The 12,936-nt window shown below is 35.5% G+C and overlaps 1 protein-coding gene across 1 annotated transcript; it reads right to left on the reverse strand.

The window, feature by feature from the left end:
- Positions 1–262: 262 nt before the first annotated feature.
- On the reverse strand, positions 263–12,830 carry LOC142555855 (uncharacterized). Its single transcript, XM_075666980.1, has 23 exons — positions 12,513–12,830; positions 12,294–12,401; positions 11,436–11,584; positions 10,612–10,693; positions 9,999–10,423; positions 8,811–9,240; positions 8,514–8,737; positions 7,206–7,401; positions 6,878–7,020; positions 6,625–6,799; positions 6,478–6,531; positions 5,889–6,068; positions 4,534–4,646; positions 4,269–4,451; positions 3,934–3,988; positions 3,421–3,480; positions 2,557–2,598; positions 2,328–2,458; positions 2,113–2,248; positions 1,958–2,035; positions 1,252–1,368; positions 782–844; positions 263–696 (listed from the first exon to the last, which is right to left on the reverse strand). The coding sequence occupies exons 1-23, from the start codon at positions 12,657–12,659 to the stop codon at positions 613–615; spliced, it is 3,375 nt and encodes a 1,124-aa protein (XP_075523095.1). The 5' UTR covers positions 12,660–12,830; the 3' UTR covers positions 263–612.
- Positions 12,831–12,936: the final 106 nt, after the last annotated feature.

The following is a 12,936-nucleotide window of genomic DNA, read 5'->3' on the forward strand; positions in this document are numbered from 1 at the left end:
TTAAGGTTCTGAGGATTTCTGGACTTGGGTCTCTACCTTATTGTCTCGAACTCTTTATTTGGCCAGTATTTCTTCCCACTGTCTAAATAATTTTGACTAATTCACGATCCCTATGTTAGACTATATTTCATCAAAAACTAGCAACTTAGAGCTAGAAATTGACAGATCACTATATGTTCAAAAACGATGATCCTCATACGATCTATATGGTCGCAACATGAAATGTAAAATCACTCGGATTAAGAGATAAATGATTGATTTTTACTCTAAATGTGCATTTCAAGTACAAATTATCCCCTAGCTGAACTGAACTCATTTTGACCTGAAAAAGCTTTGTACAAATATTCATAATAAACCGCACAAAAATGCATCATCTCTAAAATGACCCAAAAAGGAGATTGTACATGCTATTGAACTCAACCTAAAAACTACAATGTTTATGTAAATATACAAACAATTTTTTCCTGTCACCTGTACCGAAAATCTCTACAGTCTTGCCCTGATTTCTGGAACGACAAACGTTTGGTGTCAGTTCAAAAACAGTGAAGTGGCATCTCTTCTTCCAAAAAAACTCAACTGAGCCGATCCATTAATTTCAAACATTCAGTTGCCTCATTTTTCTTCTCCATCAACAGTCGAAAGCTTTTCTTCCAATTCTTCAAGCAAATCATGGTATTCAGCAAATGGTGTGTGCGCCTAATAACATTGCACATGACAAAGGCACAGTTAGTCCGTGCAATAAGATTGGTGGCCTAGCCAAAACGTAAGACCAAATGCTTACCTGTATGGTTATGCTGTATGCTTTCCACAGTCGTATATCGTGTCTAAACAAATCAAAGAGGACCTGATATACAGTCGATAAATGAACTATACATCAACAGGAGGAGTTGATCACTTTTGACAGGTGATACTTGGGGCTTAAGTGCAGGTTTTATTTCGAAGTTAAATTACAGAACCAGAGAAACCGTCACTTGAAAAGCAATTTTCTTGCCATCTAGATGATAAAAAACACAAGTTTCCTACCAAAGTGACATGAACGAACTACCATCCACTAAAAAGTGATCATCATCAGTGTGCTAAGTCACAAGAAAGTGTCACATAAAGTCATTCATCGGATTACCAGGTGCATAGATTTAGGTGCTTTATTAGGTAAACGTCACATGCTAGCAGGCAATACCAATCAGGGCACTGCAACTGGGATCTCCAAAACAAAACAAAGATTCATTAAATTAGCAAAAAATTTAACCGCACCTCAGAACGCCTCAATAGCGTAGCCAAGACCACTATCCATTCTTTAAACTTAACTGAGCACATGTGTGCCAACAGAAATTCTGCATCCAAACGGTTTTGCAATGTTCCCATTTGAAGCTACATAAAAGCACATAAACAAATCGATGAATAAAATTACAATGGTTACATTCAGCGGTCCAAAATCAGTAATTGAATTGACACACTACATTCATCTCTTGTGTTTTGCAGTTTTATTTTTCTACAAAATATAATCTGGTTCCTGACAACCGAGGCTGTTCAAAGAGTCCTTCGAAATGAAACTACACTTTAGGATAGCCACCATAAGAAACAATTTGAACCCATCCAATGCTAATCATGAGAATAAAAAATACAAAGTTCAACAATCTCTAGCCTCCGCACATATATAAAAGGTTTTCAGCAGTAGAGAAGTCAAAGTGTCAAACTGAACTGAAATGACAGTATATACACATTATATCAATTAAGCAGATTAAAAAGTTAAATACAGCAAGGCATTGAAGATAGCTGGATAGTGCAAGGTAGTTGGATACTATCACAAGGAATTACTAGGTATTAAAGAATTAGAAGCAAAATTCTCCAAAAGAAATTATACCACACCAGCTATTAATGAAATTATATGAGACTGTCTTTGAAAGAATATAACAAATTCCAAATCATGACTATAACAGATCTTTCAAGATACTTGTACCTTCTGTCCAATCATTTCAAGACCAGCAGCAAAATTCTCCAAGAGAGCACTTCCATACCTTTCACGTTGCAGATACTCCTGTAGTAAGTTGTATCAAGCATACATCTCAAAGGAGGGCAAACGTACAAAAAAAACTATAAAGGGGGACTCCCTACCACTAGATCAAATTGAGTGCTTTTGACAAATGCTACAAGCTTTGAGAGCTCTTTTCCAGACATCAAATAGCTCGCATGACTTTCTAAAATATTTTTCACAGAAGCAACATGCGCATTCTGTTCTTTGAATGAGGAGCTGCCATAGATTCGTCATCATGCGTTAATAGAACTGGTATGGGCAGAAATATAAGCTTATTCTTAAGGGACAGGCTCACCTTTTGACATCCTCAGGTTGCTTTCTAAAACTGGAAGGGAAAAGAAAGTAGCCCAATAATCTTGGAGAAAGGCTTTCATGATCAGTATTAGTAGGTTCATATTCTCTTCCAGATCTTAATAGAAACCTCACCTAATAACCAAAAAGTACAGAAGAAAAAAGTAGCAAATGCAAGGAAATTAGTAGGTCAGCCGTTGCTTAGAGAAGTACATAGGGTTGTGGATTTGTACCAGCTCTCCAGCCAGTTCATAAAGAGATTCATCGAGTGTTGCCTGAACAATGGAGAGGACAGAGTGAGAATCTATGAGTGATATTAAATAAGCAAGAAAAAGCATAAGAAACACGCCAGTGAGAAACTCGGTGGCATAAGATTTATTTACAAAGAAATAATGTATTGATCGTGTTGTTTGACAGAGGTAACACATTTCTATACCATATATAAAGCTTGAGCCATCTGACTCAGTGACACCAATTAACATTTACAAAAATAACCCTATCAACTTAAAAACCTATTATTTTCTCACTAATAAAAAAATATTATAAAAACCTAAATTCATAATTTACTATGACTATAATATCTTATTCATTTTTAAAAACTAAAAAAATCATATGTTACCTATACAAATAAAAAATATATTTGCATCGTTCTTTTTCTTAAAAAATTACACATTATCCAAAATATAATTACAAACTATAGCAAAATAATCACAAATATTTTCAATATAAGTATTGATAGTTTTATATAAAGATTACTAAACTCCGAAATAATTACCCACGAAAAACTATTGTACAAGTATTTAACGTGTGCACAGTGACACTGGTTTATTATTACGCAACAGATGGTGGATTCCATTACATTTCTCAAAGTAAAAATGTGAAAAACTCCCCCCAAGATGGATCTGAGCTGGGATCCGTATAAGTACAAAGTATGATTGAAGAAAATTGTGTTCCACAGGGAATATTACGCCAGATATCAGCAATTCAACCAGACCATAGTTTAGCGTGATGTGGAGCCTCAGTAATGGCACATATGCATTTGAAAAAGACTATATATCAACCATTAGTATAGGAAGGGAAAAGAAGCCCATAATCACCTGCAATAAACGCAGGGCACAATATTGACTCACAGCAGAACCTTCAAGCTTAGCAATTACCTATGGCAAAACAACCAAGAGGACATCAATCAGTATACAAGAATCAATTCCACCAAAAAAAGTTCAATAATTCTCGTTTGAATGATATAGATACACAATATCCTCAATCAAACAAAGTGGAGAAGATTTTAGAAAGTATTAACTCTTTAAGAAACATGCCATCACTCAACTTGTTTCAGGGAACAAGAATGCTTAAATAACCAACCAAAAGAAACTTATACTTGCTGCTAAACAGGCATTTTTGGACTGATGACATTTAACCACCATGTCAGAGAAAACATTAGCAAGTGGTGGCTTTTTTCCTTATTCAACTCTTGAGGGTAATTGCCACTTATACTGATTAGAAATTACTCCAAGCAAAAGCTTCTGGTATTTAAATCATAGGAAGAAAATAAAATCATGATTACCGTCACCACAGTAATTAACTCAAAAGGCATAAAAGGTACCAATGGCAATATAGCAAGCTGCAGTACGATACCATCTTTGTTGGAAGCATTCTTCAAACAACCTAAAAGTAAGATGATTAATTTCTCCGTGAAAAATTAAGGCATAATGATCGCTTCTCATTTCCTGAAGACCCCACTTCAAGTTAGGACTGATGATAGAATAAATGAAATCATGCATGGTTATCATACTTGATAACCCTTCACTGGAAGAAAGCAGTCCTTTCGAAGATGATTGAAATTAGTTATATGGTTATTTGAAGAAAAAGAAAGTAGAATTAGATTCCATTTTGACAAAAGTACTTGCAATATTTTCAGTGAAAAGCAGAGAATCAAGTCACATACTCAGTTGATCTGCCAGCAGCCAAAAACAAATCCGCCCAATGTCGACCATCGGTTTTCCGTGCAACACTAACTACAACATCATAATATTCAGGAAAGTTTTTTATCAGATCACAGGTCTTCTTCAGCAGAGAAGTATCAGTAGAATGATTGGCAACTGCCGCTTGGTTTTTGCGCAAATTTTGCCTGTAGAACAGGGTTGGATACATCAAAATTTTTGGGATTGTGAGCATTTGGATCAGAATTCAGATGTCTGCATAAAAATTACCTGGAAATTTCAGCATCAAAAACAGTAAATAAAAGCCATTCCAGGCAATGAGAAAAATGTGGCTTCTCTGCTGATATTTGTGCTAGTCTCAGAGCTTCTTCCTTCTTGCCTCTCTGAAGAACTCATTATCAGAAGCTTGAATATTACAGAAATAACAAAGCAAGAAGTCCTTGGTACATTTTTCGAGAACACAAAGCCTGGCTTAAACAAACATCGACTAACATTAACGAGATGGAACATTCAGAGAACCTAAGCATGTATCTATTACTCCAATAGCCCTCCAGAAAATTGAAAAGTCTCCAATCCTCAAATTCTTTATGACTAGAAACATTAAGAGATCCGCTGCTAGAGATAACAGCGAGTGCTTTGTGGTTTTGCATAAATTCCTACTCTTGGAGCCAAAATTCAGGAGAAGATCCCAACCCTCAAATTCTTTATGATAACTCCATACATACCTCAACTAAGCCATTCCCATTCCCAAACAGACCTTTTGGATTTCCGTATTTAATTGTAAAGTAGGTAGATTGTACAACCCACAAATTGGTTGAAGTTGTCTCCTCTACCGCCTCAACCTTTATTCATAACGATCGTGATTCGTTCCCGCTTGTTACATCCCCCACCCCCATCCAAAAATAAAAATAAAATCTTTATGTTAGAAAAGCTCGTCACCAATTGCTGAATTTCTTTGTGGCATTCAGCCATTAAATTCCAACTCCAAGACACACAATTAATGCTGCCAGTTTTCCTCCAGACTTCAATGTTAAATAGTGATTACAGTGTAGGGAATGTCAACGGTCATTCAATAATGAAAAGATGAAATCTTATGGAAAAGCTCTCATTTGGGTAAAGTCATCTCATTCTATAATTGACCAAGAAAATTCAAATTTTATTTCTCTTGTCAACAGGTGATAAAAATTGGTTAGCGACAGCACAAAGTTGATTCCATTTAAAAAGAGCATTAACATCAATCATACAGTATGTTAAACTTCGGAAGTACCACAAAGATGAATGTAATTCGAAGAAATTCTCAGTGGAGACCAATTGAACAACTTGCTTCGTCATTTGCTGCCTAGCAATCTGAGATGGCTGGGGAGTTCTACTGTCCTAAGTCAGTTACAGATTCACAAAATTTCAGTTAACTGCAAAATGCCTCGACCTCAGATTGTAATAAGTAAACCAGTAGAGTAGTATATTATGTTCCATTTAACAAAACAGCAATATATCAAATGTAGAGTGTAGTGCGAGTCAATGGCATTTCAAAGACGAACTGATTCAATTTTTGGATGCAGTCAACTGAAATGTCACAGAGAAATCAAAAGAATGATTTCATGGCAGCACAAAATTGGGTAATGTACCTGAAGAAGATGCCGAAGTAAACAATGCAATATGGTTTGTGCTTGAGGTGATGGCTCAAAACATGGGAACTCTGTACATGTTGAAAATGACATTCTCTGGGAAACACCAACAACTACACCAGCATTTGGAAGTAGACCAAGTGGGTACACCTCACGATCAAATTCCAGCTCAGGGTCCAACTAACATATCATATTAAACCACGTAGCTTAGACAACATAAACAAACCGAATCAACCAAAGATTTAAAACTGTTGCGACATTTAATAAACATGCTATTATATGCCCTAGTCAGCTAAAGAAATTGCAATTCTTATGTGTGATGAATATATACATAGTCAAATTCAATGTGAAAACCATAGCACTTGGAGTTAAGTAACGGGAAGTGTGATTATAGATACTTGAAGCCTTCGAAAGGACTATTGGACAGCTTTAACTAATAATATTTCATCTCATACTACACAACTCAGTACTTGAATATGAATAGCTCAATGGATAGTCTATCATGGAAAACAAGATACACACGGTAGAAACTTCATACAAAGATGGCATATAAATCAAAAAGAAAAAAGAATCACACAAACTAGAATACCTGCATAAAACCTTCCTGCTTGAAAGGATCTACACCGGGGGATGGATACCAAACCTGTAGATGAGCTTCAACCAGCACTTACGTCAGAAATGTTAAGTGGAGTGGCCAACAAAATTTGGGACAGATTATGATCACAGAAACTGTCACCTGCATCCCTCGGTGACCATAATCTAACCAGGAAACTTCCTCGATTAAGTTTCTTTTCTCCTCTGATTGACCACAAGTAACCCAGAAAAACTCAACAGAATCTGTCAGTTCTCTTTCCCGTCCTTCATCCAAATCAAGCAGTGAAAGCTCCCCATTCATCCTCAATATTAAACATCTAAAAGGCACATGCAGTCAATCAACAGAAAAAACCCAGAAGAGCAGAGTATTGACTAAAGTAGATACCAACACATACCTGGCAGGTTCTCGGGATAACAAATCAGAAGATGAGATTTTACTGCTCAAGACATATTTTTGTGGAATCTGATCAGGAATGAATTGCATTGCCACAGGATGGCTCTTTGCAGTCATGATTGAGAGCTCTCGAACTGTAGAAAGCTGTTTGTCATTTTATCACTTATGCACGGTGAACAATCTCAAAATGATTTTTTTGGGAGAAAAACTATACAATAGTTTCATTCAGAAGAAATATGAATACATCTCAAATTTTGTTCGTAGAACTGTAAAAGGGTTGTATCCCCAACCAATTCAACAAGCATATCCAATTTAAACCATTCAATTACCTCTAAATCTGGGGTGCTAGAAGGCGACAATTCACCAGATAATTTCACATGGTATATGTGAACATCAAACGGAAGATATGTTACAAGTAAATAATCTTGATAAACATCCATGACTATTGGCTTTGTTAGTAATGTCTTCTGAAGAAGAAGTGAACTTTGATCGAGATGATATCTAGGGTAGAAAAGCAATTCATACCTGCAATCACCAATCACTCTGATGAAATGGGAAGTAAAAATCAAGTGACACGTGAATAGTCATTAACTTACATAACTACCAGTCTACCACTAAACTTACTTAACTACCACTAGAAAACAATTATAAAATTCAAAAACAAAGAAAACGTTTGAGTACATGGAAGAAGAAAAATCACACAAAAGATGAAAGATAAGTTCAATGTGAGGAACTATCAAATTCATTCTTTTTTCATTCTTGTTTTCAAGCAATAAATATCAGTCATTATAGAAATCAAGCCAACTTATTTCAACAATGCTTCCAAGTTATTTGATACAACAATTTGCTAAAAAAATTAACACATCACGGATATTGGAAATCATCCACAAACACTCCTAATTTTCACACACATATAAAGAAATTATTTCCACAGAAAAATGGGCTCAACTGCAGCTTCCACGATAATTTCTGAAACAACATATACATAAACAATTTAGTATGAATGTCCTCACGTCATTTCTATTTTTCAATTTCTGCCACAACACGTCTATCTAAAAGTTTAAAGGTCGAATCCATCACCATGACTTTCATTTCAGCTTCCACAAGATTTCATAATATTTTCTCATCTTTGCGCAGAAGCATAACAAAAAATTGAACTGGTAAACTAGATAAAGTAACGCTTACAATTTATTCAACCACAAATATTAAAGTATGGAATGATAACCAAGCAATAGAATTAAAAACAATAGAAGCAAACAAATGATATTAATTTATACCGAGGACACAAGTTTAGTCCAATCTGAAGGCCCATATTTCCATAGAAAAAGCAATTCACCTACTCCAGAATAATATCATCTGTTTGTCGAAGGTTTTTAGTAGAAGAGAAGCTACTGCACTTTAACACTTAAAAGCAAACAGTAACGACGTGGTGGAGAATCATTCTTCACTAAAAAGAAAAATGTTTTTCAAAAAAAATCTCACCAGAAAATTCTCAACAAAGATGCATTTTCGTCTCAAAAAAGTATAATAGATTCTAAGCAACAAGCATTGGCAAAGGCTAACATCAGAGAGACATTTTAAAAGCAAGTCCATATAACCAATAACTAAAGAAAATATTCAGTGCGTTAATTTCTCACATATCGGAAGAGTCCACATAATTGCAGACCACAATAATTTTCCCCAACCATAACAAACCCCTGCACTGAATTCTTTGTTCTTGAGTAACATCTCCAAATACTCTCCACCGCTTCAGGCGTATGTCATACAAGATTAAGCCGTGAAGCCCTGCTACTGCCAGGTACATTCCATCCCTACTAGCAGCAACATGTAGAACAGGCCAGTTTTGGGACATATAAGAAACCTGGTATAATGCATAGTCAATCAGAAGCAACAAATAAATGTACGGAGGAAAGGGCATCTATACGATACATAACTGGAAGATTGAGGTGCAAGATCTTCAGTTCATCAGTATCTTCTGACCGAACAACAAGCAAGCGGTCTTCACCATAGATAATTTGCCGTACATAGGTTGTAACAGAAACACCTCTGTTAATGCATTTTCCAAAAGAAAACACAATAATTCTCTCTGATGATCTTTCCTCGGTTGCATATAATCTATATCCATACTCATCCCATTGCATCAGTGAGGTTCCGCCCATCATGGGTTCATACCTGAGATCCTGATTTGGCTTAACCACAGGAGACGAAACAGAACTCATACATATTTGACCGATTGAAGACATCAAACGACAACCAGAAACAGACCAAACTGCAAGTCCTCTTAACTTCCATCCAACAGCAAACGTAGAATTATCAGGGTTCCACGCTATACAATTGACAGGACCAGTATCTTCCACCGAATATCTGCGACAAGACTACATGAAGACATTAAGCTCATTCTGTATGGTTTAAAATTGGACAGAGATCATTATATTAGGCAGATGATACTGAAAGTTTGGGAAAAGACATTTGATGAACTTCGAGCTAATCATATGTCTGATCTGCATTAACTTATAGCAGTGCACTAAAGGTGGAAACCAGAACAGGTACTCAAAGTTTGTTCAAATTAAAATATTGATAATAAATTCTTTGGAAGACCTTTAAACAGACATGAATCAAAACTTTTTAAGCATATATATTCTCCCAGCACTATTAGCTAGAAATATCAGACCACTTGTGCCAACAATATTTATACAATCTTTAACAAGTTTAACACCAAATTTGACGGCCAATTTCCAACACATTAACCTATTCAGCTACAAGAAGATTTGATTTTCAGATTTGAAATCAGCCTATTAATCACGCAGATTTGCAAGTCTTCTAAATCACTACTAACTAAAAGTTTTCAGTCATCCAGAGTCCAGCTCTTTAATCAACCACTTAGAAGTGTGTATCAAGCACATCATTATCTCTTGAACAAAGCAAAGATTCTACAATACACTCAAAGTAAGTAGGTTGGAGAGACTTAAAATTTCTTACACAAGAAATACAACACATCATCTAGTTGGAGTAGGTGAAAATTTAAAGTTTAATTCCAAAGAATTCAAGAAATAAGTGGTAATGGACAGGTAATAAGCATGCATAATACTTTCTGATTCCTGCAAGCAATTAAAAAGACTTACCCCCAATCGGATAATGAAACAGAGCGGATCAGTGAGGCTGACTCTGCGAGGTCATACAGCTCAACGATGCCTTTTCGAGTTCCAGCAGCAAGAATCTGTTGCTCTGGAGCCATTGATGCACATACGACATCACCAGGAGACAAACTTCTTTCCACTCTGATAGATTCGGTATGCCTAAGACCTTTCTTGCTCACATAGCATAGTACGAGTTCACCATCAGAAAACAAGACAGTTAGCAACCTCAAAGGGATGGAATATTCAAGATGAATAACAGCAGATTTCTGTGATACAGCAAGGTTCATATGGTTGGACCCATGAATGCCTTGAGTTTCACTAGAAGCCTTCTCATTGCCCAGGGGATAAGATAATGTATTGGCGGCAGCATTATCATTCAGCCGTGTGTCAAGATAAAATGCACCGCAAAACTGTATAAAATAATGAGCAATTTTATTTTATTTTCTAAAGGTTTAACTCTAGGTAAGAAAATTTAGTTAACAATACAGCAGAAAAAAAATTAGATTATACACACTGATTATATTATTCTGGCAATAAAGTATCTAAGAAGATTTGCTATCTAGAGAGAAATAAAAAAATATCATGCCAAATCACATACCTCACCCTTCCAAGATATGTTATACAATGCTCCATCAGAGAGTCCGATCAGTATGTGTTTGTTATCACAAATAATGTTGCTCCTAACATTCATAGATGGAAAAAAAATAAAAAAATCATGAACGTAACATATTCCAAGCAAGAGTTTATTGCTTATGATCCTAATACTATATTCTAAAATATTTAAAACATATTATGTACCATTAAATAACTAAAATATATATGAGTTCACATCACTAATTCAATAAACTCTTATACACGATATAACATATATATTTAAAAAATTCTCCTTCAGAAAATATACCCAAACAAAATGTCGATGTCCTTCGATTAAATATCTCCAAAAAGACTTTTTGAAAATGTTTTCACAAAATTCTCAAAACACCATCAAGCATTACCTAAGAGTTTTTTCTCTTTAGAATATTACTTTTAACTTTTGAAATCATAAAATAAAAGTTGGTTGAATAGGATAACCATAGTATTAGTTATGAAAAACAGGTATCTGTGTATAAAGATATCCTCTTCTAGCGGTCATATATGGATTGAAAAATATTATCCAGCCAAATCAATTGAGATAGCAACAATGGCAAATGTATCAAATAATCCATCCATGTGCACCCATAAGTAAAACAAACAAATTCTGTAAAAAGCACATAGATTTCAAGGGTATAGTAAATTTAATAATATTGCTAACATTAGCTGGATGCCTGGATCTTAGGACAAGAACAACATAGCATAGACCGTATCATCCAAAGACATATGTTATGCATGAACCTGGTCTTTTGTTTTTGGAGGCCAAAAATAATTAATTAGGTGTGTACTTACACTGTCAAATTCTTATTCGCAAAGGGGACTTGCTCGCTGAGAAGTAATGATACGTTCAAAAGAAACAAACCAGTTGGTTGCTTCCCACCAATATGTATTTTTTTTTCTGTGATCTGAACCTTAAATATGTGAAGATAGAAGGAAGAAGTCTGCAAAAAGGGATCAGAAGTTAAGTGACCAACAACCACTAAACATGATACGAATATCAGTCCATTTACTTTTTCCTAAATTTACACTAAATAAACTTAGTAGAAGAATAGAATTTCAATTTCGAATACAACACACCTATTCCACTGTATCCCTTCAATCTAATGACAAATGGTGCCATCATCTTAACAACTATAGTATACAAGCACCGAAATAGATACATGGAGTATCGGGGAACAGAATTAATTGGTAAGCAGATTGCCATAAGTTATAGCAGATTACCTTAAATTAAGCAATTTAGTAAAAGTTACAATCTTTTAAGTTTAAAGATAGGTAGCGCCTCATGATACAAATGTAATCACAGACGACCACATTAAATATTAATTTTCCTCCAATTCAAGAAATCAGGACACCAAATCTCTGACTTGCCAACTCTAGGATTCCCGTCTTTTTCTAGACTACAAATCGCTCAATAAGGAATCACGAACTGTACTAATCTATTTGCCAGTTCATAGTTGGCTTGACAAGTAATCACATGACATGACAGGACACTCCGTAGTGCGACAGGATGCATTCAATTTCAGGAAAATTACTGAAAATATGCCGATTGATAGAAGAATTTCTCCAAACCTTCAAGGCCACACCATACCAAATGATCACATCATTTTGTGAAACAGCTTAAATTTATTTAGCAAGTGATCCAACACTTACAATAATGGCAATGAGCTTCGTATCTTGGCTCCAAACAGCTTGCAAATTCTCCCCCTCTCTCTGGACAGAATTCGCGTCTCTCGTGTACTTCCCCAACCTCACTCTATGCTGAATTTTTTTTTTTAAAAAAAAAAACCAATAAAATTAAACCCAAATTCCAGAGGCAATTCCCCGACATACAACCCAAAAGAAGGAAGAAAAAAAAAAGATAAAGGATACCTGAGATGAAGACCAGAGCTCCAGGTGAGCGGGGGAGACGACGAGAAGCAAGCGATTGACGACTTTGAGATAAACGATCTGTTGGGTGGAGGGGCCATTGGGTAGTTGCAGAGGGATGACCTGCGGCCATCCATATGCCATATACATCTTCAAGATGGAGAATTTCAGTAAGGTGAATGCATTGACAGTGGATCGAGGAGTGGAGACTGGACAGAATCTGATCTTTCAGAAATCGGATCTAGTTTAGTTTCTGGGTGTGGTGGCGTCGACAGGGTTGAACCCGATTCTTCTTAAAACGCGTGAATGTTTCATTGTTCCAAATCAAATATTCAGTTCTCAGTATCTTTTTTTGAAATATTCAGTTCTCAGTATCAAAAATATATAAATAATAATAAAAAAATCTTCATTTATTGTAAATAATTGA

The sequence above is a fragment of the Primulina tabacum genome, chromosome 9 (genome assembly GCF_025594145.1).
Source record: "Primulina tabacum isolate GXHZ01 chromosome 9, ASM2559414v2, whole genome shotgun sequence".
Lineage (NCBI taxonomy): Eukaryota > Viridiplantae > Streptophyta > Magnoliopsida > Lamiales > Gesneriaceae > Primulina > Primulina tabacum.

Coding starts and splice junctions, on each gene's coding strand:
- LOC142555855 (XM_075666980.1), bottom strand. CDS start 12,659: ATGTATATGGCATATGGATGGCCGCAGGTCATCCCTCTGCAACTACCC. Junction 3,481..3,933: donor GTACTGCAGCTTGCTATATT/GCCATTGGTACC, acceptor GTTTTGCCATAG/GTAATTGCTAAGCTTGAAGG. Junction 697..781: donor CATACAGCATAACCATACAG/GTAAGCATTTGG, acceptor CAATGTTATTAG/GCGCACACACCATTTGCTGA.